The 24762-nt window shown below is 36.2% G+C and overlaps 6 protein-coding genes across 9 annotated transcripts; 2 read left to right on the plus strand and 4 right to left on the minus strand.

Moving 5' to 3' along the window:
- Positions 1-1005: 1005 nt before the first annotated feature.
- LOC129243378 (serrate RNA effector molecule homolog) lies at positions 1006-6812 on the plus strand. Of its 4 annotated transcripts, none has more exons than XM_054880350.1 (9): positions 1006-1143; positions 1501-1655; positions 1723-1895; positions 1977-2259; positions 3179-3245; positions 3313-4707; positions 4769-5508; positions 5569-5679; positions 5863-6812. In XM_054880350.1, exons 2-9 carry the CDS (start codon positions 1504-1506, stop codon positions 5939-5941), a joined length of 3000 nt encoding a protein of 999 aa, XP_054736325.1. In that variant the 5' UTR covers positions 1006-1143; positions 1501-1503; the 3' UTR covers positions 5942-6812. The 4 variants fall into 4 exon arrangements, 3 of the variants coding, with proteins under 3 accessions (XP_054736325.1, XP_054736326.1, XP_054736327.1); XM_054880351.1 differs by having other exon boundaries at positions 6392-6812; XM_054880352.1 differs by having other exon boundaries at positions 5572-5679.
- On the minus strand, positions 6096-9508 carry LOC129243380 (SET domain-containing protein SmydA-8). Its single transcript, XM_054880353.1, has 5 exons — positions 9065-9508; positions 8565-9004; positions 8114-8368; positions 7480-8041; positions 6096-7417 (listed from the first exon to the last, which is right to left on the minus strand). The coding sequence occupies exons 2-5, from the start codon at positions 8918-8920 to the stop codon at positions 6878-6880; spliced, it is 1713 nt and encodes a 570-aa protein (XP_054736328.1). The 5' UTR covers positions 8921-9004; positions 9065-9508; the 3' UTR covers positions 6096-6877.
- Positions 9509-9599: 91 nt separating this feature from the next.
- LOC129243381 (pseudouridylate synthase TRUB2, mitochondrial) lies at positions 9600-10817 on the minus strand. Its single transcript, XM_054880354.1, has 3 exons — positions 10606-10817; positions 10328-10531; positions 9600-10269 (listed from the first exon to the last, which is right to left on the minus strand). Exons 1-3 carry the CDS (start codon positions 10733-10735, stop codon positions 9662-9664), a joined length of 942 nt encoding a protein of 313 aa, XP_054736329.1. The 5' UTR covers positions 10736-10817; the 3' UTR covers positions 9600-9661.
- A 1021-nt stretch (positions 10818-11838) lies between these two features.
- Positions 11839-13573, plus strand: LOC129245721 (WD repeat-containing protein 74). Its single transcript, XM_054884061.1, has 4 exons — positions 11839-12050; positions 12171-12856; positions 12919-13277; positions 13343-13573. Exons 1-4 carry the CDS (start codon positions 11963-11965, stop codon positions 13470-13472), a joined length of 1263 nt encoding a protein of 420 aa, XP_054740036.1. The 5' UTR covers positions 11839-11962; the 3' UTR covers positions 13473-13573.
- A 147-nt stretch (positions 13574-13720) lies between these two features.
- On the minus strand, positions 13721-17269 carry LOC129245719 (sodium channel protein Nach). The gene is made up of 7 exons (XM_054884060.1): positions 17209-17269; positions 16747-16985; positions 15245-15448; positions 14408-15144; positions 14223-14340; positions 14037-14143; positions 13721-13966 (listed from the first exon to the last, which is right to left on the minus strand). The coding sequence occupies exons 1-7, from the start codon at positions 17263-17265 to the stop codon at positions 13815-13817; spliced, it is 1614 nt and encodes a 537-aa protein (XP_054740035.1). The 5' UTR covers positions 17266-17269; the 3' UTR covers positions 13721-13814.
- Positions 17270-23482: 6213 nt separating this feature from the next.
- Positions 23483-24762, minus strand: LOC129244410 (putative gustatory receptor 36b). Its single transcript, XM_054882031.1, has 2 exons — positions 23710-24762; positions 23483-23638 (listed from the first exon to the last, which is right to left on the minus strand). Exons 1-2 carry the CDS (start codon positions 24760-24762, stop codon positions 23483-23485), a joined length of 1209 nt encoding a protein of 402 aa, XP_054738006.1.

A 24762-nucleotide genomic window follows, 5' to 3' on the forward strand; every position in this document is an offset into this window, starting at 1 on the left:
ACAATTTTTTTCGTTTTTTATTTTGAAAAATATAAATGGATAATGGTTAAAAAAGCTCCAATGCTTAAACATATAAATTGAAACGAAAAATTCATGGATGATCAGGAAAAAAGACGATTGTTTATTCATAAGCGTTGATTTGAAATTTAAAAACAATCTTCTTTTTTCCTGATTTTCAATTTATATTTTATATTTACTCAAAAACAAATAGAAAAACAAAAAATATTGTTTATGCCAAAGCGCTTGAATAAAGAATAAAGAAATAAATAATATGAAAATCATATATTTTCTGTTCTAAACCATATCTATTCTATTTTAGTGTGCCCAGCGAAGGGGGCCGGGTTTGCTAGTATTATATATGTATGTATATAAATTAGCGCGTACATCCTTTTTGGCTGTTTGGCCGAGCTCCTCCCCTTATTTGTGGTGTGCGTCTTGATGTTTTTGCACAAATGGAGGGACCTACAGTTTCAAGCCGACTTCGAACGGTAGATATTTTTATGAGGAGCTTTTTCATGGCAGAAATACACTCAGAGGTTTGCCATTGCCTGCCGAGAAAAATGTTTTTCTTAATTTGAGATTTGAACCTGCGTTCTCTCTGTGAATTCCGAATGGTAATCACGCACCAACAATTCGGCTACGGCGGCCGCCGAACAGTTTGATTAGATACAGATTGATTAGAATAGAAAAAAGTTACTTTAGAGGAAAGCCGAAGTTACAAACGCACCATTAAGAACACACATATTCTGAAAATTTGTGTGTACTTTTGTGCACTTAAATGTTTGGATACTAAATATAATAGCAAGCGAAAACAAATCTTATGGGCACATGATACAAATATTACAATTTATTTTATAGTTTCAGATCTGTTGAAAAGCTATATCATTCTAGTAATGTAGATACGCGTAATTAGATTTAATTAACATCTACTCCCTTGAAGCACCCTGTGCCTCGTAACGCCATCTGCTGGCCGATCACATTAACTTCAAGCGCTGAATACCTAGCGTTGGCATAAGGGCACAATGCGATATTTGGTTGGTTGGCAGCATAAGTCAATTATTTAATTGTCATTTGCAGCAAGAATAAGTTAATTTAACTAAAGGTTGTCTGTAGTGTGTTCTTTAGATTGTCGGTTAATATTTGGTAAGTTAGTGAAACTATGTGATATTTTATGTGTACAGAAATTTCTTAAGTGCATAAAAGTCATTACTTTTCATGAATTTGTTGATTTATGTTGATAAGTGTGTACGTTTTGTATGTATGTTTTTGCTTTCTGTTAATAAAATAATTATTAACTAATATCGCAAATGATTATAACAAGTTGGAAAACTACTCTGGATGGTGATTTTCCAAATTTAAGGCGTTGAGGAAAATTATTTCAACATTATTTAGGAGTGAGGTTATGTACGGCGCTTTCACTTGTATGATGGCTTCATTTTATGTTAATTTGCTATATTCTTAAATTGTGTTACAAAATATTTTAAAGTGTCTTAATTGTAGAGAATGGCTGATTCAGATGACGAATACGATCGCAAACGTCGCGATAAGTTCCGTGGTGAACGAAGCTCTGGAGATAGTTACCGTTCAGAGCGACGCGATGATCGTCGGAGTGGCGGTGGTGCAGGGGGAAGTAGTCGTGATGACTGGGCAGATCGGTAAATATATTGAGAAAAATGAAAAGTATTTTAAAGATCAATTCTTACACTAATACTGACGTTACAGAAATCCCTTTCGTGGTGGCGGTGGAAGTGGTGGGAGTGGAAGACCGAGGCCTGACTATCGGGATTATCGTGGTGGGGCGCGCGAGCGTTATGGCTCACCTGGACGTGAAATGCCGCCAGCAAAACGTATGCGTCCAGATTGGGGTGATGATTTGCGTGGCAATCCTCGTTATGGTATGCTAAAAATTGATTTGAAATGATTAGGTTATGTCAAATGATGTAAAATGTAACGGGAGCTTTATTACATTTATTAAGGTTACGATCCTTATCTAATGCATGCTTGGAACGAACATTACGCGGCTCATAGCTATCACAGCGGTTATGGTGCCCATGGGCATGTCCCGCATACAGCACGCGAACCACCAAGTACCAATGATATGCAGACACAACCGGCTATGCTTACGTTAAAACAATTCTTAGATACTCAGGACGATGGAATTTCTGACTCAGAAGTTTTGCGAAAGTACAGCGAGTACAAAATTGAATTTAAGCGGCAGCAGTTAAATGAATTTTTCGTTGCACACAAAGACGAGGAATGGTAAGACATGAAATAAGTGTAAGAGAAAATTAACAAACGTTAAACCAGATTGCTTACGGATAAGTAGCCATGCCACTGTTTGATGCTGCTATATACCCACTTCTACATAAAAAACTATGCAACTGGAAATTTAAAGTTTTTGTTAACTTTCTTTTACTTTAATACATTTGCTTTAATCACCTGTTGAAACTGATTGATATGAATTACAATTTAAAATTGTTGTAAAGTTTTGTATAATGAAGTTTTTTTCTACAGCCATTTGCGTATGGGGTGCTATACGTTACTTGAGATTTGCTGTTGAACTTATGTATGTGCAAATTTTGTGCAGCTGGTTGCAGCAGCAGCTCAATTTTAGCGAAAGGCTACACATGCACACGCTCGTAGCTACTACAAAATGTTCCCAACTACCACTACTACTACTATCACCTTCTCGTTCTCGCGTTACTCGTATATATTCAGAAATATATAACGAGATTTTCGAATTTTTGTAAATTTTGCACTGGGCGAGCAATGCTCTAGTGTGTTAATTTGATCGCGTTTTAATTTTATCCGCTTTTAAATTCAAACGAATACACATACAAATAAGATATGAAAAAATTTTGTCCAGAGGTAAGATTTGGGTATTTAATTCATAGTTAAATTTAATTGATATGGAAGAAAGTTTATACTTTTCAACTACTTCTACTGCACCAAAGGAAAGCTCCAAAATTTTTACCTTAACGATTAATTAAATGTTTTTAAGGGAACTTGTATCTTCGAAAAATTTAACATCTACAGCTAACAATGGGAAACGAAAAGTATTCCAGTTTCATTAAAAACAACCTTGAATTTCATTATGATATATAAAAGTTTAATTAAAGTGTGTGTAAATTTCGGTTTATTTGTTTGATTCATATCTTCTCTTATTTTCATTTGTTAGGTTTAAAAACAAATATCATCCCGTAGATAGTGTTAAGCGGAAGGAGGAACAACTAGGTTTCTTAAAGGTATTATGCTTATATATTATTAAATAAGGTTTGAAAAAACTTAACGGGTTATGTTTTACTATTTTAGAGACGAGTTGATGTTTTCAATGAAGTCTTGGAAAATGGCCAAGTAAAGACGGTATCAGTTGATACGTCACAAACGGATCCCTTGCTTCGTTTGCTTGATACAGTGGTTATTAAATTGGAAGGTGGGACGGATGATGATCTGAAAATACTCGATGAGAAACCTAGAGAGTATACCTTCCCAGAAAGAACTTTCGAGAAAAAGCCGGAGCATGACGACGATGTGATTATAACTTCGGTGGGCAAAAAACGAAACGAAGACGATGATGAACCGAAAGTTGTATCGCCACGCCCGATACGTCGCGCCCAAGTTTCAGATGATGAGGAGAACTGGGACGATGATGATGCTGACGACAGTAAGAATATTGCTAACAAAAGTGGGGATAAGAGAGATATGTCTGATGACGAAGATAAAAGTGAAGACGACGAGAAGGCTAAGGATAAAAAGTCCTTAAAACGTAAACGAGCCAGTTCAGAATCATCTTCTTCGTCGTCTTCGGATTCTGATTCCAGTAGTTCCAGCTCCAGTGATGAAGATGATGATGATAAAGTAAAAGACAAATATGACTTGGATAGTGTAAAAGAAGAAAAGGGAGAAGAAGCAGATAAGGATGAAGGAGTCGAAATTAAAGACAAAAATGACACGGATAAAGCTGTTGAGGAAGAATCGGAAGCGCCTCCGGTTGAGAGTAAATTAAATGGCGAGGATGAAAAAGAACCCGAAGTTACTCAAAATGGTTTTGTTGAGGAGAAAAGGACAGAAGATAATGAGGGAAATAATAATGAGGAAGAACATGCGGAGAAAATTGATACTGATAAAGTTGTTGAAAAAATTTTAGATGATGAGAGTAAGAAAGATACAAGTTTAAACAGTGATGATGCTAAAGATCAGGAAGAGGTGGAAGATAAAGATGATTCAGTAGATGATGAAGCTAAAAAAGAAATTGAAACTGAAGAAAAGGAAAACCCGGATGATGTTCAACCTGAGACTATCGACTTGGACAAAGTCAAGGATGGTCCACAACCTCGCGCGCTTCATCGAACATCTTCGATATTTTTGCGGAATCTTGCGCCTTCTATAACCAAGGCAGAAATTGAAACGTTATGCCAACGTTTTGATGGTTATTTGCGTGTGGCAATAGCTGATCCTTTGGTCGATCGGCGATGGTACCGTCGCGGTTGGGTAACATTCAAACGAGATGTCAACATCAAAGAGATATGTTGGAATTTAAACAATACACGACTGCGTGATTGCGAGATGGGTGCAATAGTGAATCGTGACTTAAGCCGACGAGTACGCCCAGTAAATGGAATGACTGCACATAAATCTATTGTACGAGCTGACATCAAATTATGTGCGAAGATTGCTTTGAACTTGGACGAAAAATTCAAATTATGGGTAAATATTTACAAATTTTTTATTGGCTAATTAAAATTAAAATTATGTTCACTTTTATTAGGATAAGGGGTCCGATAGTGATATTAAGCAAAATGCGGAGAACTCCAAGGACAATGGTGATATCAGTGCGTCCTATGGTTTTAAGTCGAATAATCCAGTTTTACAAAATATTACGGATTACCTAATCGAGGAAGCATCAGCAGAGGAAGAAGAGCTACTTGGTATATCTGGGGAAAATAAAGAGTCTGAAGGGGAGATAATTGAAAGAGATGCACAGCTTATTTCCGTGCTTGATAGCCTGATTTTATATCTTCGCATCGTTCACTCAGTCGATTTTTATAATCACTGCGAGTATCCCTATGAAGATGAAATGCCAAATCGTTGTGGCATAATACACGCCCGTGGACCGCCGCCGTCGAAAGTGTCTCAAAATGATATACAGGATTATATAAAAAACTTTGAAAATAAAATGCAAACATTCTTAGCGAAGACGACAACTGTTGAAGAAGAAGAGCTTAAGAATTTGGGATGCAAAGATGCCGAGGTTGAAGTAGAGAAGTTCGTGCAGGCGAACACACAGGAATTAGCAAAGGACAAGTGGTTATGTCCGTTATCGGGCAAGAAATTCAAAGGTCCTGAATTTATACGAAAACACATATTCAATAAGCATACCGAAAAGGTAGATGAAGTACGCAAGGAGGTAGAGTTCTTCAATAACTATTTGCGGGACCCCAAACGCCCACAGCTTCCAGAACATGCTAGTTCCACTAAGCGTACAGTCTCAGAATCTGGTGGCTTAGGGTAAGTATAATAATATAGTTTTTTTTTTATTTGTATCTAATGACATTCATTTGGTTTTAGTAGCTATCGACCGCCAGTATATCCACCTGCATTTATGCCTCCATATGCTGCTTATGCACCGCCGATGATGATGCCTGGTCGCGGAGGACGCGGATTTGGCCCTGGCCGCAGGTAGTTTATAGTGAACGAATATAACTTGATATATATAATTGACATCATTCGTAATATTACAAATATTATTCATTGTAGTTTGTATCGGTTCTTGTATGTTTTGTTTGTCCACCTTTTATTTCTTTACCATCTGTATATTTTTCGAACGTATTGTGAAATTTGTTGTGTACAACCTTTTTACAGAGAACCAATGGAACAGCAACGTCGTATAATTGGTTATCATGACCTGGATGCGCCTGCTAATTTCGATATGTTCGAATAAATTGTCTTGATTCGTAGGAGTACTACTACAACAACTTACAACTGCTATAGTTACACGCCACATTTCAGAATAAAATTAAACACCTACACATACTATGTAGAGTCTGAAAGAGGCAAAAGGAAAACTACCAAAAAAAAAAAAACAAGAAATTAAATTCAGCGAATTAATAACCATGTACAATTTATGACTTCAACATAAACAGTTAAAATGTCCTAGCGGTTGTGCTTAGTTTAAAGTTGTTTTCTGTATATAATCATTTTCGTGACGGAAACTTTTCAAAACACTTCAAGTTTTATGCAATACATTACTACCACTTGATGCTAATGCTAATTTTAACTTTTCTTAATTTGGTTTTTTAGTTTAATGAATTAAGTAATTTTAAATAATCCATAAAGAAAATTAAAAGAGTTTAAATAAAAATAAATTGTATTTATGCTTATATGCTTACAGACCCGCTAATAAGTATCGTCAATTAACACAGTACAGGGACTTGGATGCCCCTCAAGAACCAGTTGACATTTTTAACTAATGCTGAATGAAAATCTTTACCCACTGTACTACAATTAATTTAAGAGCTTACTCTTATTTAACAGAAAATGTAAACAAATAATTAAATTAATTGAAAAAAATTCAAAATATTCATATTTATAATAATTTGCCGTTGCAATATAAGGCGGAATTAGAAATTCTATTATTCTATGTATACATGAAAAAATAGTCAATGGAGTTAACTTTCTCAAATTAATAATCTTCAGAGAAAGCTGAAAATATTTAATACAATTGAAATCAAATGCAATAAAACAGTAACTTTGGGACGAGAGACTCGTGAAAAAGCATAACTATTCAAAAATATACAAATAGAATAAACAAATGTATATTTATTCATTGGAAGGCAAATAAGGATGGCACTTAGGTGCTACTTAATAAACTGCTAAGTTAGCTATTATTCTTGATTAACGTATCCAATTCGTTAAGCGACTTTAGTACAGCATCGCTCAGCTTGCTGCCTGCCACATTATCCAACTCCTTTTCCAAGACCTTGGCCGCTTTAAGCAGCTTCTTGCGAGCTAAATTAAAGGCATCAAATGCCTTCGCTGTGTTATCTTCGTTCTTGTTACTACTTGCTAGTACAGGTTTGCCGCGCTCAACCAGAACCGTTTGCATTTCGTACAGTATAATACCAACATAAATTGACAAGCGTATGGTGTATGGATCCAGTTTTTGACAGATATCGTAAAGTTCCTCACATAATTGTAATTTCTTGGTTAAAAGTCCTTCACCCATTTTTTTCAGTAAATTACCAGATTCCGTGCCGTATAATTGTATAAGTGTGTGCTTCAAATTGAACAAATGATAGTGGTGAGGATGCAGAAATTTCGATAGTTTTTCGATAAGTGCTTCCAATTGTTTAACTGTAGGTTTGCGAGCCAAGAGATTTTCAACTTCATCGGCCATTTGCGTCAGAAGATAACGAACCTATACATATAAATATGTATGAAAAAATCCAGAATTGTCGTAACGAACGTGCTATTACTCACCTCTTCCCCACTGATCGTGATCGGGCACTTGTTGCATGCCCAGTCGCTTTTAATATCGAGGGGATCCTTTGGCAATTGGATACCTTCACATGATTCTCCTTCATCGCCCATACATAGCATTGAACTGAAATGAGTACCATATTCTGTGGGATCGCGGCAGCGTTCACATTTGCAGAGAAAATGCTTTGTCATGGTCAAGTGCTCCTGGCGCATCTGTGTGCCCCATAACATGTTTGAGTACATGATGATTAGGTGTTCATCTCTCTCAATATCTCTACCGGCTATAACAGAGATTTTGAAGCCGTTACGCTGGTCGAATTGAAAGTAGCAATTTGGTTGGCAGGCGTGCTCCATCATACAGGCCGTGTAGAAAACGCCGCTCAACTCAATGCCAGATGGCAAATTAATGCACATATAATTCGTCTCAATGATGCCACAAATGCGATGCAGAACCGGTGTGTCATACTCGTGCAGATATTTTTGCTTTTGTTTTTGCTCAACGCTTTTTAGGCGGTGCAGGAAGTTCCGTTCTAGATAAGAGACAATCCTCTTTTCGGCATCACTACGTATACATAAATTGTGTGGAGAATATTCTTATCGTGATATAAACCTAAAAATATAAATAATTGCTTACTCATGTAACTCAGAACCAACACGCTCCTCCTCATGACTTTGCATATCCATTAGCTCAGCCCATTTTTTTGGATTTTGACGTTGCAATAACAGACACTTAAGCACAACTAAAGCATCCGAGCGATAGTAGTCTATAAGTGAGCGAGGATCTGAAGACGCTGGACCGGGCCCTAGCATAAGTATCGTACATTCCAGGCCATGAAGATTCGGATTATCCAAACCTCCACAGTTTGCGGAGCATGTTGGCCAATGGCATCTGAAATATGTGGATAGATCACCACTTTTGGTCATAATTTGTGGTTTTCGTTGGATATATACATACATACGTAAATATCATACTTACAGCCGGAGCTCTGATAACAAGAGCTTTAGGGTCTTATTTACTTAATTTATTTGGTTACTTATAATATTTCGAATTAACGGGGGCATGCAGTATTTGTGTAATAACTTACTTGGGACATTGATGGATGCCCATGCGGCAAGGTGTGAAGCATCCTACACACGGCATAACTGGCACTTGTTCCTCGCGCTCATTTAGATACCATTTTGGACCGACAATAATTGGCATTTCAACGAAAATCGCACTGCCTGCTTTAATTGGGCGCGTGGCTCTCAAGTAACGTCCTAAAACCCTATCTTTGGCTATACGAAATGGTCGACATTCGGTTTTGTGCTGCTTCCAGTGCTGCCTTTGGTGCTCGGCGCCACAGTATTTCACCAGCTTGCATGCTGAACAGTAAAGCTTTGCTGGTGTTTGACATACGGCACAGGTGGTGGGTGAAGCCGATTCTGGCGGTGAGGTGGACATGTTTGTGTATATTAATTTTTTCTTAATTGATAATCCAAATTTGTACGAAAAATTATTTTGTTTTATTCAATTTCACACTGTACGCTGCTTGTATAATTTTCGATTAACTCATTAAATTGGTATATCTACTTAGAGTATACATACGTATGTATTTGTATGTTGGTGCTTTATTTTTAGATCAAGAATACTATTTCCGCACTCTGACACTTTCCATGCAATTCTGTGATCTGTTAGCCCAAACACTAAGAATTTTCATTGAAAATATTTTTTATAATTAATACATGCTTGCAACAAAAAATTTGGATGTTGTTGCTACTTGATGGCTAGTCTGTTAATAGCATGTGTGTACTCGGCTGCTGATCCTCCTCGACTGACGATGAGCGTTAAACTTTAAAGTTTTCGGAGGCAGTGATGAGATCTTCAGTTGATATTTGAGTGCATACAGAATTGAAGGCTCTATAGGTGAGGCAAGAGACATGTACGTATTATATTATATACTCTTAAAATATCACAGCTCTTTTATTATGATATTCGACAAGAGGTTATTGGGCAGCAGTAGTAAATAAGGAAATTATACACTGGAAATAGTACTATAAGGGATTACAATTGCATGAGAATACTTACAAACTGATGTAATTTGTTTTTTAATAACGAAAAAAAAAAAACATTTATTGGTATGTATATTTGTCAATACTTTAATTTATAATTTAATTTCCTAACAAAAGTTGTAAACCAATTTTCCTAATCACTTCTAAGTTCAATTTTATCTTGCTCCAAAAGATGTGGATGTTCCTTCAGAACTTGCCACTGTTGTCGCATGTTTTTCATAACGCCTCTTACGGTCCAACCATGACGCAGCAGAGCGTTCTCAACGCTGAAGTGCCCGTGTCGGATGCAGCGTATAGACGTGCAATGCGCTACCGTTCGCAACTCAATGCCCATTTCGTTTACCAAGGATGCTAAGTAATCTTCACATTCGTTAATCGCATGCACCTCCAATGTAAAATCAGGACGTTGAAAGCCAATCAGTTTGATGCCATAAATTACGGGATGTGATGTATCAGCTGGTCGTACTAGACCTTTGCAGGCGATTTCGTAGGCCGCTTGGGATTGCAGGTCGACACCACAGAGTTCGAACATTTTACGTTGATGTGAAGCCTGCATGGAAGCGGCCAATGCGCTCACACGTTCTGGATGTACATGCTGGCAACAAGCCCGTACGGTTATGCGTGCATCAGAAAAATGTGTTTCTGTAGCGATGCCTAAGCGGCCAGATACATGATAGGCACGCAGCGGACGATTTCGTTGTATATTTTGCGACTGTCGTATGCCCTTATTAATACCAAATACTGAAAATTGGACATTTTGTTAAAAAAAAAAATTTAATTAAATACCACGAAAGCTTACACAATACACCACTAGTGTGAATTCCTAAACCGGCTACAAGTGCACAACGTATGTCGGATATTTGATATCTCGGCCCTGTGGCCAAGACATGATCAGCTAAATCAATCGATTCTATTTTTCGCAATAATGGATTTGCAGCACCTCCGGGTTCCAAAAGCGGCGTTTCCAATTTACGAGGTTCGCGAACTTGCATACTATTTAAATCTAAGTAAAACATGAAAGCAGACCCCTGAAATATATGCCTTAAATAATAAAAGAGAATTTCCTATTTGAATTACCTTTGGTTATGTTATGGAGTACCGCATTTTTTACATGCTTGACTTTCATCCCAGCTGGCTTATATATGTTCAAGATCCCATTTAGGTGTCTAAAAACTGTTGGTGCGTCGTAAACTTTGGTCAACGACATTTTTATTTAAAAATTACCATTTAATTATTTAGATTTAGCTAACTTTATCAGCTGATCGTGCTGGTAGTGAAACGGTGTTGGACCCTTTGGTACTTTTGTACTTTTTTGATACAATTTCATTTACAATAAGTACTTAAATTATACAGCCTCAATAAATTCTTAATACTGAAAATTCATAACATTTTTTTTTGCATTCTCCTTTTGTTTTTGACTCTTCGAATTTGCCCTTATGGACGTTATTTTTTAGAAGTGTGTAAATGACATTCCTACAACGTTGTATAATTTTAAGAAAATTCATACCAGTTTTTTTGATTTGCAAAGCATTTTAAATGTATTCCAATTTTTGTGAACGACGTCAAACAACAACAACTTAAAACTCAATAATTCAAACAAAACAATTTAATTTACTATTGAGTAGCATCAAATCAAAGCTAACGGTACTCACACTCACCAACATATGGTAAACGTACGCGCGTATCAGCTGACACGATGAAACTAATGAGAGCCCCATGTAAATGAATTCTCACCACCGTTCTGTTCCGTAGTTTCATCGTGTCAGCTGATAAGTTTGTACGTTGGTGAGTGTGAGCACCATAAGAGGGTATTAAGAAAACGGTATTAAGAAAATAATCAGTATAATCTGCACTCTTTGAAAAAGAACGATGTAAAGGGGAAATAGAGGGTATCCCCATCTTAAAATTGAAAACTGCGCCCTCGAAGGCTAATAGTTTTTAAGTAATTTATTGATAATGTTGTGTAATTTAACGAAAAGTCACTTGATGGATGTTTGTGAATCTGCAGTATTTTTCTTTAGTTCAAAGATGATAGAGTACTTAATTTGCCTTGGTTTTAGTTAGAACTCACGAAACATTACTGAAAAAAACATGGTTTAATTTCGCAGATTTTTAAACTGAGTTTAGTTTTGTTACAAGATACTATACATAAAAAAAATAATAGTATTAATAAGTTTTCAACAGATTTGTTAAAAAAAAAATTCAATACTAACTTTTTGATGAATTCACAAACTTACAATCTATTAGCAGGTTTCGTCATGCGACCATGTTTATTTCCTTTGACGGTTCTAACGAGAGCTGTCAAATATAGATTTGTTTTTCTGTTTATGCACGTGTTAGTCGGTTTGTTTGGATTGTAATTTTCAGATTTAAGTTTAGAAAAAAACAATTCAATAATTACTTCCTGGATTCGGTTAAGGTAATTTGTTGAGAAATGAAGTGGACCACAGCGAATTTTAAAACTCCTAACTATACGGAAAACCATGAACTCTACGTTGGCACAAGTACCGGCTCTTTCAAAAGTAAGCATTGTCTATAGACTCCACCTTGAATTCAAGAAATTCGTCCTGAAATTTAGCTTACGAATTTATATTCATGGCATTTACTTCTGCTTCAAATTTTCATATATTTTAAATTTGCAGGATTTGTGCCTGCTTTTGAGGAGAATCCTTTCGCACAGCGAAATCTTTGTGATATAAGCCAGCTTGAAAAACATGATCGTGTTACAGCGTTAGCTTTTGGGAGTGATACATCTGAAATTTTAATTGGCCGCGCTAAACAGAATGCTCAGCTTCATTCGCTGTGTACCGACAAACTAGAGCGCACTTTCGATCTTAAATTTACACCAATCATGGGGTTTGCACGTTTTGACGAATATTTAGCAGCTGGCTTCTCCAATGGTAAAGTGCAGCGAATTTCCCTCGAGAATAGTTCAGAATCAGAGCTTTTGGTTAGTAGCGGAGACGATATGTCACATCTACGTCAATGCCCGATAAATCGAAATCTTGTGGCTACTGGTGGTAAAGGACGTCAAAACAATTTAAAGATTTTCGACATGGCGGTTGATGGTAAACAATTATTCAGTTCGAAAAATTTGCCCAATGATTTCCTTCAGCTCGAAGTACCAGTTTGGGATAGTGACGTGTGCTTTATAGATTCCCCATATACACTTGCTACTTGTTCGCGTTATGGTTATGTGCGAGTGTATGATACTCGTAAACAGCGCCGTCCTGTGCAGCGTTTCGCCACTGAGGATCAGTTGAGCTTTGCCACTCTAGCGGCGCATGGAAATTTCATATATACAGGCACAACAATGGGAGCCATGAAGGTAAATAATAATAAGAGAAAAATCAATTATAAATATAATTTATCTGAAACCCACAATTACAGGCATTTGATATAAGATTCATGAAGAGATTTCTACATACTTATAAAGGCTTTACTGGTGCTATCAGTGATGTCTCATTAGACAGTACTGGCAAATATTTGGCTTCTGCGTCCTTGGATCGTTACGTTCGTGTACATCACGTGGACTCCACAGTTCTTCTCTATCAATGCTATGTAAGGTCAAAGGCTACTCGTGTATTAATACGTGAATCGACTGATAATCCAAACTCTGGTGCAACTGAAGCGACGGAAGAAGACGTAAATGAGAGTAAAAGCTCAAAAAAGTTTTCTAAAAAAGCAAGACGTGCTGAGCCAGAGGATAAAGAGTATGAGGACATGTTTGAAAATATGCAAACAGTGTGGTGAGTAAATTGCTTTTTATTATATGGAGATTCAGAACAATAACTCGATTAAAATCTTTTACTAGTGATAATGAAAATGATGACGATAGTGAAGGGGAAACTGAATCGGCTGAAGAAACAAAAAGAAACGAGAAAATCGGCTCCAAGCGAAAGGTTGATAATCAAGTTGGCAAAAATAAAAAGAAGAAAAAATGAAGAGCATGTTTTTTGTACATAAGCTTAATATGTATGTATGTATGTTTAATATATGATTGGTTGAAAATAAGAAATAAAATCTATACGCCTTTTCAAAAGAATATCAGCGGTAAACCAAAATTTTACAAAACCTATTGAATACAGCCTTAACCTTAAAATCCAATTTTTTTCCTTACAAAACTCAATTCATATTTTTATTTAAGTTTTAATTTCATTAAATTTGTAATGACATCCATTAAAATGTGCATATATGAAGATTAAATTAAAAGAAACAGACGACATTTCAAAACAGTACCTAAATAAAGTTTCTCCCTTTCCTTCTATTCCACATAAAGTCACATATTATTTTTTGCTCTGCGAATGATTTAGTGATTGAAGGAGTACGCAATGGGTTTTGTAATTCACGTATAAACGATGTGTACAATAGTAACTAAATTCTATTAGGGATACCATACTAATCCCCAGGCACAAATTGAATACCCCGCCTAAATCCGCTGGAAAAAAATATATTCTCCAATTTATGTATGTCTGTTTTGTATGAATTATGTATAAATATTTGCATACATAATAAACCGATCCACGACATGACGACCACTTTGCGTATGGCTGGGACGGTCTGTTTGGTCAGGTAGGCGCGAACGATGAATGTGTCGTATGCGTCAATGGTCGAACTGTGAATATACTCGTATGAATGTATGCAGAAATGTTACTTATATTAATTCATAATTATTGGCATTCTACTTTACTTACTAATGTGTGCTCACCGAGCAGTTGTGCAGTTTTAAATCAGCTTTGTAGGCTGAACTTGAATATGTAACGTCATAGCAGTTTGGTAGGCAACTTTCGCATTTCACGCTTTTAAATGAATCTAAATTAAAGCATCTAACGGTGAATACGAGTCGAAATTCCCAAATATATTTAAAATTAGATTATACCATAATTTTGCGAATAACAAGCGCTGTCGTTTAATTTGCATTCGCGAAAATCGACCAGTGAATTGGGCATGTGATAGGGCACACAGTTGCACAACTTCATTAAAGCTTCTGTTCGGCAAGCGAGCAAGCATGCCGCCTGACGATAATTATGTAGCTCGAGATCGTCTGAAATTAAGCAATCACGTTTTCCTTGCGATAATTCCAATACCTCAGGTGAGGAGCTTTGCACAGTTGGTGAAATTTCCACAAAACTTTCCGAGTTCGATGTAATGGTTACTGAGGATGTGACTTCTGTAACATAGTCCATAGGATGGTGTACCAGCACGATTAGACCAGTTGAGAGATTGCGTTCGGAGCCCTCTGCGCCCACAATAGTTAAGCCTCCATCTATCCCGAAAATGTTTGCCGAAAATGGAACGTATGAGAGGTTTTTCGGATTATAATTGAACGAGCAACATGGCCCTAGAAAAGATGTTGTTGATATAAATGAAAGATATTCGTGGCGCTGACGACATGGAAACTCAGTGATGCCCCAATAACAACGTTTAACAAAGTCATTACAGTTACCACTGACTGCTTTGGCCGCCTCGTAAATAGTTTTATTGTTGAGACGAAGCACCTCGTCGGCATATTTGAAGCTATTTTTCCCCGGAGTTTTCCAGTTTTGATCGGTGAAGGCATTTATATATTCGAAACCGACAGCGACCTTTTGTAGATCGATATTATCAGGAATATTTCTGTATATAGGTAATAAAAAGTATAATTAAAAAGCTATAAATGTGTATGCAGGGATTTCGGCAGGAGTTTGTTAAGCCCGCTAGGGGATGCGGGACTTACAATGTTTTTATATAACGCTGCACTCGCTCACGGTTGACCACTTTGGGACTGCATATGGTAATACCCGGAAATGCCACATCGGTTATAGCCAGATCACTTGAAATTGTATTCAAAATTGGGTATGAGTAGAATTTCAACCACAATTGCAGGGATAAGTAAACGCCCAGCAGCAGCAGGCTGAGGAGCACAGTTGACCAAATCCACCTGTGTTTGTATATGGATGTGTAGTATTCATATGCTTGTGTATGTAAGAGGTAATAAATAACGCAGACAAACATCAATCCATTGGACCTGCTAAAATGGATATCAGGCATTTTCGATCTGAATCTGACCACAGAAATGCTCTATTAAGTGAAGTCTCCAGATATTAGCACGATTTCCTGGAAAACTTAAATTTTTTACTATGAAAATTATATGAAAACACAACACTAACAATGGATTTTTGCTGATATCCTTCACACGAGTTTCTGAGAAATTAGTCATTAACACTGCATGCCAAAACCCACATCAGACATTTAGTTTTGACGTGAGTTTCAGAATTTTTTTAAGCGAGGATTTCGACGCCATAAGCATCGTTTCCATGACAGTCGGTTCTACTCTACCGGAACGACCAGGAATTATATCCGGTCAAGGACTGTCACTTCAGCAGCATTCCCCGTCCATGTATGGGGAATGTTCATGCTGCTACAACAACAACAACAACGCAACGTTCTGCAGACACCCAATCAAAGAACCATTAATTAAATGCTTCGAACAAACGCTTTTCGTTTTCAGGCTTCTCAAATCTAATGGCGAACCAAGGGGACACTATCCATATGATTGAATGAATGAGTGAATAAGATTTGAGGTTGGCACTTCGACCTCATGGTGTTCTGTGCCCTCTATTCATCACAGTACCTCATCTAAACTCACTTTTCTTTATTAAACTTAGGTAGAGCTGGGTTGGGCTGAGCGAATATGCCTTGTTTCTGGCTGCATCTGGTCGAGAAGTCTTAACCTTCTCCGCGCTATAGCGTCAAGAAGAAGATGTATTGGAGTCTCCGAGGACTGGTCGCAGAAACGACAGGAGTCGCTGGGCTATAACGCATTCCTGCGCTGATGATCTGCAATGACCTGTGAGAATGCCCATGAGCATTCTGAGTTTATTCTTAGAGAGGGTTATGAGCTGATTATAACCCCTCAGTAAGGACTTCGTGTGACGTAGCCCCATAATTTGGTGCCAGCTAACAGCTCTTAGCTTATCTCTTCACTTCTAGCTTCTCCTTGATGATGGGTTGTCCATAGCAAGGAAGTCTTGGGTCCCATTAGTAACAAGGTCGTAGCCTCTCTAGCTACCATCTACATACTTGTTGGATTTTACCATTTCCAATTGACTGAAACAATTCTACGACATGTTCTGGGTTTTTTTTTAGTAATAGTATATTTCTGAGATTAGATTGACATTCGAAAATTGGAAGACTTTGTCTGCTTAATATTTTAAAAATTGTACCACAAATAAATACCTAGAAATACCATGCGTTTTATTCCGTCGCAGCAGCCATATCCCACTAACTTTGGTGGTTTGCGTGTATTCCCAAAACGTGTCCACTATGGCTAGTCGCAGTCTCTGCATAACATCTTGTCGATAGTTGGGATTTAAAATTTGCGGATGGAAATGTTGCGGTTGTTTCAATTTGGGACGTTGCTTCAATTTATTACCTTTCGCGTTTTGCTTCCACACTTGAATAAACATTTTGTCGAACTACGGAAAAAGTACAAATATTTTCAGGCTTTATACAGGGCTGTGTGGTGAATTAAATCTTTTTTAACGGTTAATTATGACTACATACAAGTAATTAGAAGATAAGTGCTTAAGTAGCTAAGCATACAAATAAAAGTAAATCAATTAGTGGCCATAATAGGAATGAAGCAAACATTAAAGTAGGAAAAAACTTGAAATGAACACGAAGTAGATCCATCCTTACTTTACGCACACTTCTACATTTTTTATTGTCCTCATTTTTTCTGTACTTAACTAACATTAATATCAAATACTGTAAACATTGTACTGAAAGTGTTGTAAGTGTTCACACTATAATGGAAGTGTTTTGATAGACATACATCCGTAAGGATTAGTCTTGTATGAAACAGAAGACAATCTTGAAAAGTACTTTTACAACTAGTAAACTTAGCCAATACGGGTAGTCTTCAATGGCTAGTATATGTTTGCATGTATGTACGCCATTTATTTACTTCTGTTTAACAAGTTTTTTACTTTTTGTTCATATTCACAGTTATTCGAGTTCGTTCACTTCCATAATGTGCATATAAATGTGTATACTATGAATAAGTATCTGATGGATGTGTGAAACGTACGACAGTGACGTAAGAAAAACATTCTTTCAAGGGAAAACCTTAGTCGTTTGACTTGGTAACGATATTTGAGATTCCGTCCTGTCCATATGTATTTAATTTATAAAACCAAAAATGTCAGGATAAGACGCTAAAGTTAAAAGGAGACCTGGAAATGGTGGTTTGACAAACGAATATCTATACAAGAAAAACACAAAAAGCTACGAATATCGAGGTATCGCTACTTGGCTCTCTTGAGGTGACAAAATTGCAATTGATGAAATTAAATGGTTTTATTTTTATTTTTTAGCTTGAAAATATAACCATTTACGAAGCGCCCCGTGGTACTACAAAGTCAGTGAAAGAAATCTAAATTGATATCGGGAAGCGAGTAACGGTTAAAGTTACTAAGAATTTTTTACTTCTCGAGCCCAAGTGTTTGCTAAAATTTAAAAGTTTTTTTTTCAGGGTTTTCACTATTTTATATACACAATAACTCTACATACCTGTGGATATTTCTTGAACGCAAAATATATCTAAACAGTATTAGGCATTTCACGCATAGTTGATTTTTGTTGTTTTAATGCATAGTCCGGCATAATAATAGTGTCTACAAACATCTATGTCTACAAACCTCTTTTCTTTGCCGGCATACATTTTATTTAGTTTTTATTTTTACGTTTCTCCTTACATTTGTAATAATAATTATCGGTAAAACAGAAAACACAGGGTTGTACAGCAAAAAGTATATTTATAATTTGAGATTATTTTTCAATCTTGGATTTCGGGAGAGACATTTTGTACGGTTAATCTCTCGTACATTTTAATTACGGATTGGGAGTTAAACTTGAAAAGGTAGATGATATAGTTATGTGTGAACCTATTAAAACTTTACGGTGACGTAACTGCAGATGCGGTGTGTGAGAGAACTGAGAAAATATAGTCAAAATGGTAGGATTTTATAAACATAAATGAATAAAAAACAATTTAAACAAAACTCTACAGTTACGTCAGCTCAACAGCGGATTCTGTAAATTTTACTGTATTCATTCTGTATTCTCTCAAACCTATTTGGTGAAAAAAACCCCAAAATTCGCCCCTCAAGTGATTGCCTTACTATGTAATAACTATGCAATTATGAATGTGCATGTATGAATGTGTGTTGACATTAGTATTTTCTTATGTAGGCACATTTCTAAGCAGTCTTAACAACTCTTGCCAAAATCTCTCTGTGTTCATTGCGTTCCCACCTTTCCACTGTTTAACGCATTCATATACATGTATGTTGATGTGGGTAAGCGTCTGTGTATTGTATATTCTTCTCTAAAGGCTTTAGCTGCTCTTGGCTAGACAGCTTGATTTGGATTTGTTTTTATTGTTTTCGTCAGCAATTATTGTCTTTATGGTCATTACTTAAGGGATTTTGATTTCAATGAGCCTGATGATGGGCGTTCGGCTTAAGTGGTGGGGATGCAGGATTTTGAAACTTAGATTTAATAATATATTTATATGTGGTCGAGCAATAATACTCGTACTGGTTTTTCTAAAGGTAAAGTATCATTGCGACCCCCTAGTCGGTTTGGATTTTCACCAGAATTCAGCAGCCATTTGATACATCTTTGATTTTATTTCTGCCCTTCAATTTTTGTAAAATATGTGCAAAAGAAAAAATATTTTCTACCAATCTATACATACATAAGTAAATACATATGTGCATATATACCGATTCCAAGCATTGTCTGAACTCTTCAGTTATAAACGAAACGGTTTTAGAATTTGTTTTCAGATGTTATGAAAAAATTCTCCTTCGTACTTTTCAGAAATTAACATTTGAAATTAACTCTAATGTTCATTTCAGTGTAAACACATTAGGATGGTAAATAAATAAATAAATAATAAAATAGACAAATAAATAAATGAATAAGTAAATAAATAAATAAATACGTAAATTAATAATAATATTTTAAGATGTCGGCCAAAGTTTTTCGGAAACATATTAAGATTTACGTGAGCTGGATTGATTTAAAAATACTTTTAAAAATCGAGTTTAAAAATAAAATTAGTTTTTAAACAGTTTTTTTTCTTCGAAAAAATAATCCCGGATGAGAGAGAAGTTTAAGCTGAGCTAAGGCTGCATAAAAATGTTGAAAATTTATCAACAGAATACATCAACAGAAAACACATGTTTTAAAAACGAATTCTATTTATAAAAATATAAATTTTCGGAGGTCCACTTCACGTAAGTCCTAATATTTTTACAAATATAAGAAAATTTAAGACATTTTAAAATTCAGATGGAAAACGAGTACCGATGTTTTTTTATATGGAAAGTGATGCACCCTAATACACATAAATACGTATCTATACACATATGTATATGTATGTATGTTCTTTCTTGTTAAACTACCAAACCGCTCATTTTGTTTTATTTGTGGAAATTTCCGCTTTACTTCTAACCACTCATCAGGATTCTTAAGTACGAGTAGGTAGGTACTCATGTTGAGCGTTGGTTTTTTGGTTGTTTACTTATCATTTACACCTTCATAAACAATTACTTTTAATGGGGTAAAATAAATGTTTTCGAGGGTCAACTTAGAATCGTACTTCAAGCCATAACCACTGAGGGCACTTGTGTTAGCTAGGAGCTCGTTAGAATAATAGATACTCATAAAAACATTTCTTTAGTTGTTATTAAAGAGGATTGTGAGTAAAGAAAGAAATAAATAAAGAAATAAAAATGGAGGTTCAGGCTTCGCAAGGAACACTACCAACAATATACGGTAAGTAAATTTCTTAACTCAATGCATCGCTTATTGTCGCAACTTCCTGCCCTTCGTTTCACTCAACCCATTGTCAACAATAATCAAATTTCTCATAATTTCACAAATGCTTTGAATGAAGGTACGTAAATTGAAACACAAATTAAATCATACTTTTTTTAAATGCCTTGGATATTTTCCAACAAAGGGAATAAAGAGACTTTTATTTTTTTAGGATGTCCAAGAAGGAGTTGTTGGCATCCAAATTAGTTTAACATAATAATAATTATTGTGGAAGGCATTAACGAACATAGTTAGATGAGCAATTTTATGACATTTACTGACGTACATATGTAAGAGGACTACTTGAGAGAGGCGATTTTTTATTTCTCTATAAAAATATATACTTATTGAGAAAGCATTTGATTGACTAAAACACAATAATATATGGTGTGCCCTAATCAAGACGCAATACGAAGATTTTGAATGCCAAATTTTGCATGACGGTGTGAGACAGGGTTGCATCTTATCACCGCTTCTTTTCCCAGTCGTCCCATGAAATTCTAGCTACTCAATTGATATTGTAGAAAGAAGGAAATTGTTGTGACCCCCTATTTCAATGGAATATCTTGAAGATTTAGATTTTGCCGACGATATAGTACTGCTTTCTTAACGCAGATCAGACATGTAAAGCAAACTCAACGACCCTGTAAGACACTCTAACGCATCTGGACTCAAAGCCAATGTAAAGAAAACAAAATATTATATTTGGCGATAAATGCGAATGATACGTCTATCAATATTGGAGAGAATAGCATTGACAAAGTGAGCGGCTTTCAATATCTTGGAAGCCAATTCACGGCAAATGGGGTATGCAAAAGTGATTATGGCTAGTATCCAATCAGTGTGGCTGTTCAAACAAATCGGCGTGCATACTAAACCTCGAAGTTTTAATTCAAATTTGAAGTCTGACCTTCTATTTGGTGGCTAGAAAATTGGATATCGAACGCCGACTTATACCGACAATGCCAACAAAAATCGCTCGCGCAAGATATCAGAGAAAGCAAGTGGCGGTGGCTCGGTCATATACTACGCAAGGGAGGCACGGAGATTGCCAAGCACTAGACTGGAATTCCCAGGGTCAGCGGAATCGAGACAGATATACGGGCTCATGACACCGTTGTGTTAGTTAAAGTTGTGTGAAGTGAAAGTGTGAAAGTTAATTAAAAGCTGTGAACAAAAACTTGACGTGGCAGCAAGTAAAAGAAAAAGCACGGAACACAACGGGGTGGAAAAATTTTGCTTCGGCCTATTTTTCGTAGCGGAGCTTGAGGAACTATAATGATGAACATTCCTTCACTTCACTTCGTATCATACTAAGTTTTTCATTTATCTTAAAGTTCAGTTTTTCATTTATAAAAATTTAAGACATTTCAATTTACACATCAATACCCGATAGTTTTTGAATACACATTGAGGAATGCGCCCTAATCGAAGGCCTCAGCATTTACGAACTGCTGCCAACAATTTTGCATCGCAGACAATATGTTGCTGATAATGGTTGGCAAACTGTGCGCCGAGCAAAGGATGTCACGAACAGGCCGTATTTTTTCCCTCCAAATATACAAATGGTGGGCGCGAAAGTTTCATCAATGACATGTATACATACATGCAGAAAATTAAATAAAGTAGGAGCAGGTAGAAAAGGATGTGGCAGCTATGCAGTAGTGCGCACCCGATTGTGTGCAGTGGAGGTATTTGATATTTGGAATAAAAAAAAGAACAAACAACAAAACATATAGACATAGAAACATAGTGTTTTGTCTACACTATTTCATAGCAGCAAATTGGTTTTCATATGTAGGCGCAGCGCATACTCCAGAGCTCTCTATGTGTAAGTATATATGTACTCGTATGTATGTTTGTGGATGTATAGAGATATTTGCATATAATATGTCCATCGTTTGTGGGAGGCATACCGTCTATAGATTCAAAGACGTGGAGGCCTTCCTAACTTTACCGAAAAAGCTATTAATGAAAGGTAAATTTTCGATCGAATCGTGCAATTGTAGCTTCCATCATTTTTGTAGAGTTGGTGCATTTGTAAAAAAAAATGTTCGATTTTTTTCCAAAAATAAGTGAAAAGTTTTGAAATTGCTTTACATATTTAATAAAACATATAATAATAAAACCGCTTGTGAAAATTCACTATCGAAATTGTGAGCATTTCGCAAAGACGGTTCGAAAATATCGTCACCTTGTGTTAATTGCTTCAGAAACTGAAATCATTGGATCATCATTTGTGACGTATGTTCAGTGGAGGCTCTTCTTCCCTCGATTAATGGTTTCAAGGCAAAGAGGCATTCCTTTTACATGTTGTCTACTCCTTGTACTGCTAATTTGATGTTTAATTTTTAATTTTGGTTCTATACGGATAGATTGCGTTAGCTATCCGATGCATTTTTATCACTGAATATACCTATTTAAGCTAATTTCTTATGCAACACCGCAATAGGCTTGCCACACCGGTAATTTGGTGTTCGGGAAAATTTATAAAATCACAGTACGTGCAAAGAATTTCCGAATACAGAATTGTAGCTTTACAGAGTTTGCTCTGAATATCCCTAATAATTATGCATATATAAATTGGGATTAAGGACTATAATGAAATGTAGAATACAAGATTGCGCAGTTCGATGTGAAAAAATTAGCTTAACTTCACCGTGACGTAATTCTAGTCGAGGTTTGTGATAGAGAGTGTCAAAATAGCTAGAAATAACACCAAGCGAGAAAAATTTTATATACACGTGAAACTAAAGACTGTACTTACACTCGTACATAGTAATGTTGCATTCCCTGTTTTTCATTTTCTCATTTTTCTAAAGAGCTTCAATGTTTCGGAGAACTAAAAAAATAGTTTTATATACATATTTATACTCACTCTATGAACTAATTTTATCTGTTTCTCATTCATTCCATTCTTCTATTCTCTTTCCCTTGACATTTCTAATTTAAAAAATGTTGTTGTTGATACTGTGTAATGCATTCAAGTATTTAATTTACTAGAGCAATGGATGACTCGGAAATTATAAGGATTTTTACGAAAATAATATTCAAAGCGGTATTTAAAAATGTAATTAATTAATATTTATTGAAAATATTGATAATCAAACTGCATTATTAGAATCGAATTCATTAACACTGAGGCGAACATCGAGAAGATCCATTGGGTGTTGAAGCTAAATAGTCCTAATAACTTCAAGTGAAATTCATCGAGATACAATTGCAAACGAAATGTTTCCAACTGAAATTATCAAAAAAAGAACAAACAAAAAAATCTTTTCTCTTAGAACTATTATCACATTTTTTACTCACACTTCGTTCGAACTCATTAGTCAACAGTTGCAAGGGAGTAAGCTGCTCCAAATGTACGCAAGTTATGCGAAATACATCGACATGCTCGACGATTGCGCTCAGAAAGTCCTTCAAGTCCGCCAAGTAGACAGTGCACGAGGCTATCATCAACACAGAAATCCAGCCATTCTGACTAGCCGTGAATTCACCCGTTCTAATCACCGAATAAGCGGAATATATTAAGCAGACATTGAAAATAAACATATTGATTAATACACCCAAGCCTTGTAATTTGAACATGGCATTAATGCGTACTGCCAGTGCCTGTAGCTGGCTGTGCGCCTTCGCCAACTCATCGAGATCATTGGACAATTTTCGACAGCGTGCTATTAAATGTGTTTGGGAGCGTTGATGGCGAAACATTCGTGCGATGCTTTTTGCTCTTTTTAAAATACCGATCAATTGCCGATTCAGCATACGGCCAAATAGTATAACGGTTTGTATGGCGAAATAGTATTGATTCATAACCAAACACAAAAAATTTGATATGACAGTCAACACTAAGGTGCTGACAATGAACGAAGCTGTGGCGGTATGTTTGTAGTTGTTCAATAGTGTAATCAAACCTGAAGCCTCAATAACGATACCTGCCAGTATATTTCGTATAATTCTGATTTCGTAAGTCCTTTGAAATTCCAGCGGTGTTGGAAAACGTGAAAAGTAATGCCATCGCAAGTCGTTGAAATCGCGTATGACAGCCAAAATTTCAGCGCGCTTTTTCCAATTATAGATAATCGCTAGAACTACGGCTAATACTCTTACTATTTTCGTGATTATGAAAAGGTAGATAAGTAACAATCCCGCATGCTCGTGCTGCAACAATAGACGTAAAGAATAATGATAAATCCAAGGCAGACAGAGCAAGGTCAGCATGTTGGTAGCGGCACTATAGAAGGTGATGAAAGTTGTGGTGAGCGTTTGGTCAGTGGCGAAGTTATAACGGAAACGCAAAAAGCCCACAGCGAGTGCGTAATAGTGGTGAGAATAGAGGAGCCAATATGTGATGCGATACAT

The sequence above is a fragment of the Anastrepha obliqua genome, chromosome 4 (genome assembly GCF_027943255.1).
Source record: "Anastrepha obliqua isolate idAnaObli1 chromosome 4, idAnaObli1_1.0, whole genome shotgun sequence".
NCBI classification, from domain to species: domain Eukaryota; kingdom Metazoa; phylum Arthropoda; class Insecta; order Diptera; family Tephritidae; genus Anastrepha; species Anastrepha obliqua.

Excerpts from the sequence above, each read along its gene's own strand:
- LOC129243378 (XM_054880350.1), top strand. The coding sequence starts at position 1,504 with ATGGCTGATTCAGATGACGAATACGATCGCAAACGTCGCGATAAGTTC. Across the intron at positions 1,656-1,722 it reads CGTGATGACTGGGCAGATCG|AAATCCCTTTCGTGGTGGCG; the intron begins GTAAATATATTG and ends CTGACGTTACAG. Across the intron at positions 1,896-1,976 it reads GCGTGGCAATCCTCGTTATG|GTTACGATCCTTATCTAATG; the intron begins GTATGCTAAAAA and ends ACATTTATTAAG.
- LOC129243380 (XM_054880353.1), bottom strand. The coding sequence starts at position 8,920 with ATGTCCACCTCACCGCCAGAATCGGCTTCACCCACCACCTGTGCCGTA. Across the intron at positions 8,369-8,564 it reads GGCATCCATCAATGTCCCAA|ATGCCATTGGCCAACATGCT; the intron begins GTAAGTTATTAC and ends CACATATTTCAG. Across the intron at positions 8,042-8,113 it reads GTTGGTTCTGAGTTACATGA|TGATGCCGAAAAGAGGATTG; the intron begins GTAAGCAATTAT and ends ATGTATACGTAG.
- LOC129243381 (XM_054880354.1), bottom strand. The coding sequence starts at position 10,735 with ATGTCGTTGACCAAAGTTTACGACGCACCAACAGTTTTTAGACACCTA. Across the intron at positions 10,532-10,605 it reads ACTCCATAACATAACCAAAG|ATTTAAATAGTATGCAAGTT; the intron begins GTAATTCAAATA and ends TGTTTTACTTAG. Across the intron at positions 10,270-10,327 it reads TCACACTAGTGGTGTATTGT|TATTTGGTATTAATAAGGGC; the intron begins GTAAGCTTTCGT and ends TCCAATTTTCAG.
- LOC129245721 (XM_054884061.1), top strand. The coding sequence starts at position 11,963 with ATGAAGTGGACCACAGCGAATTTTAAAACTCCTAACTATACGGAAAAC. Across the intron at positions 12,857-12,918 it reads CAACAATGGGAGCCATGAAG|GCATTTGATATAAGATTCAT; the intron begins GTAAATAATAAT and ends CCACAATTACAG. Across the intron at positions 13,278-13,342 it reads GAAAATATGCAAACAGTGTG|TGATAATGAAAATGATGACG; the intron begins GTGAGTAAATTG and ends ATCTTTTACTAG.
- LOC129245719 (XM_054884060.1), bottom strand. The coding sequence starts at position 17,265 with ATGTTAGTTAAGTACAGAAAAAATGAGGACAATAAAAAATGTAGAAGT. Across the intron at positions 15,145-15,244 it reads CAGCGTTATATAAAAACATT|AAATATTCCTGATAATATCG; the intron begins GTAAGTCCCGCA and ends ACCTATATACAG. Across the intron at positions 14,144-14,222 it reads TGCTCGGTGAGCACACATTA|TTCGACCATTGACGCATACG; the intron begins GTAAGTAAAGTA and ends GTATATTCACAG.
- LOC129244410 (XM_054882031.1), bottom strand. The coding sequence starts at position 24,762 with ATGTATCGCATCACATATTGGCTCCTCTATTCTCACCACTATTACGCA. Across the intron at positions 23,639-23,709 it reads CTAATGAGTTCGAACGAAGT|TTGGAAACATTTCGTTTGCA; the intron begins GTGAGTAAAAAA and ends TGATAATTTCAG.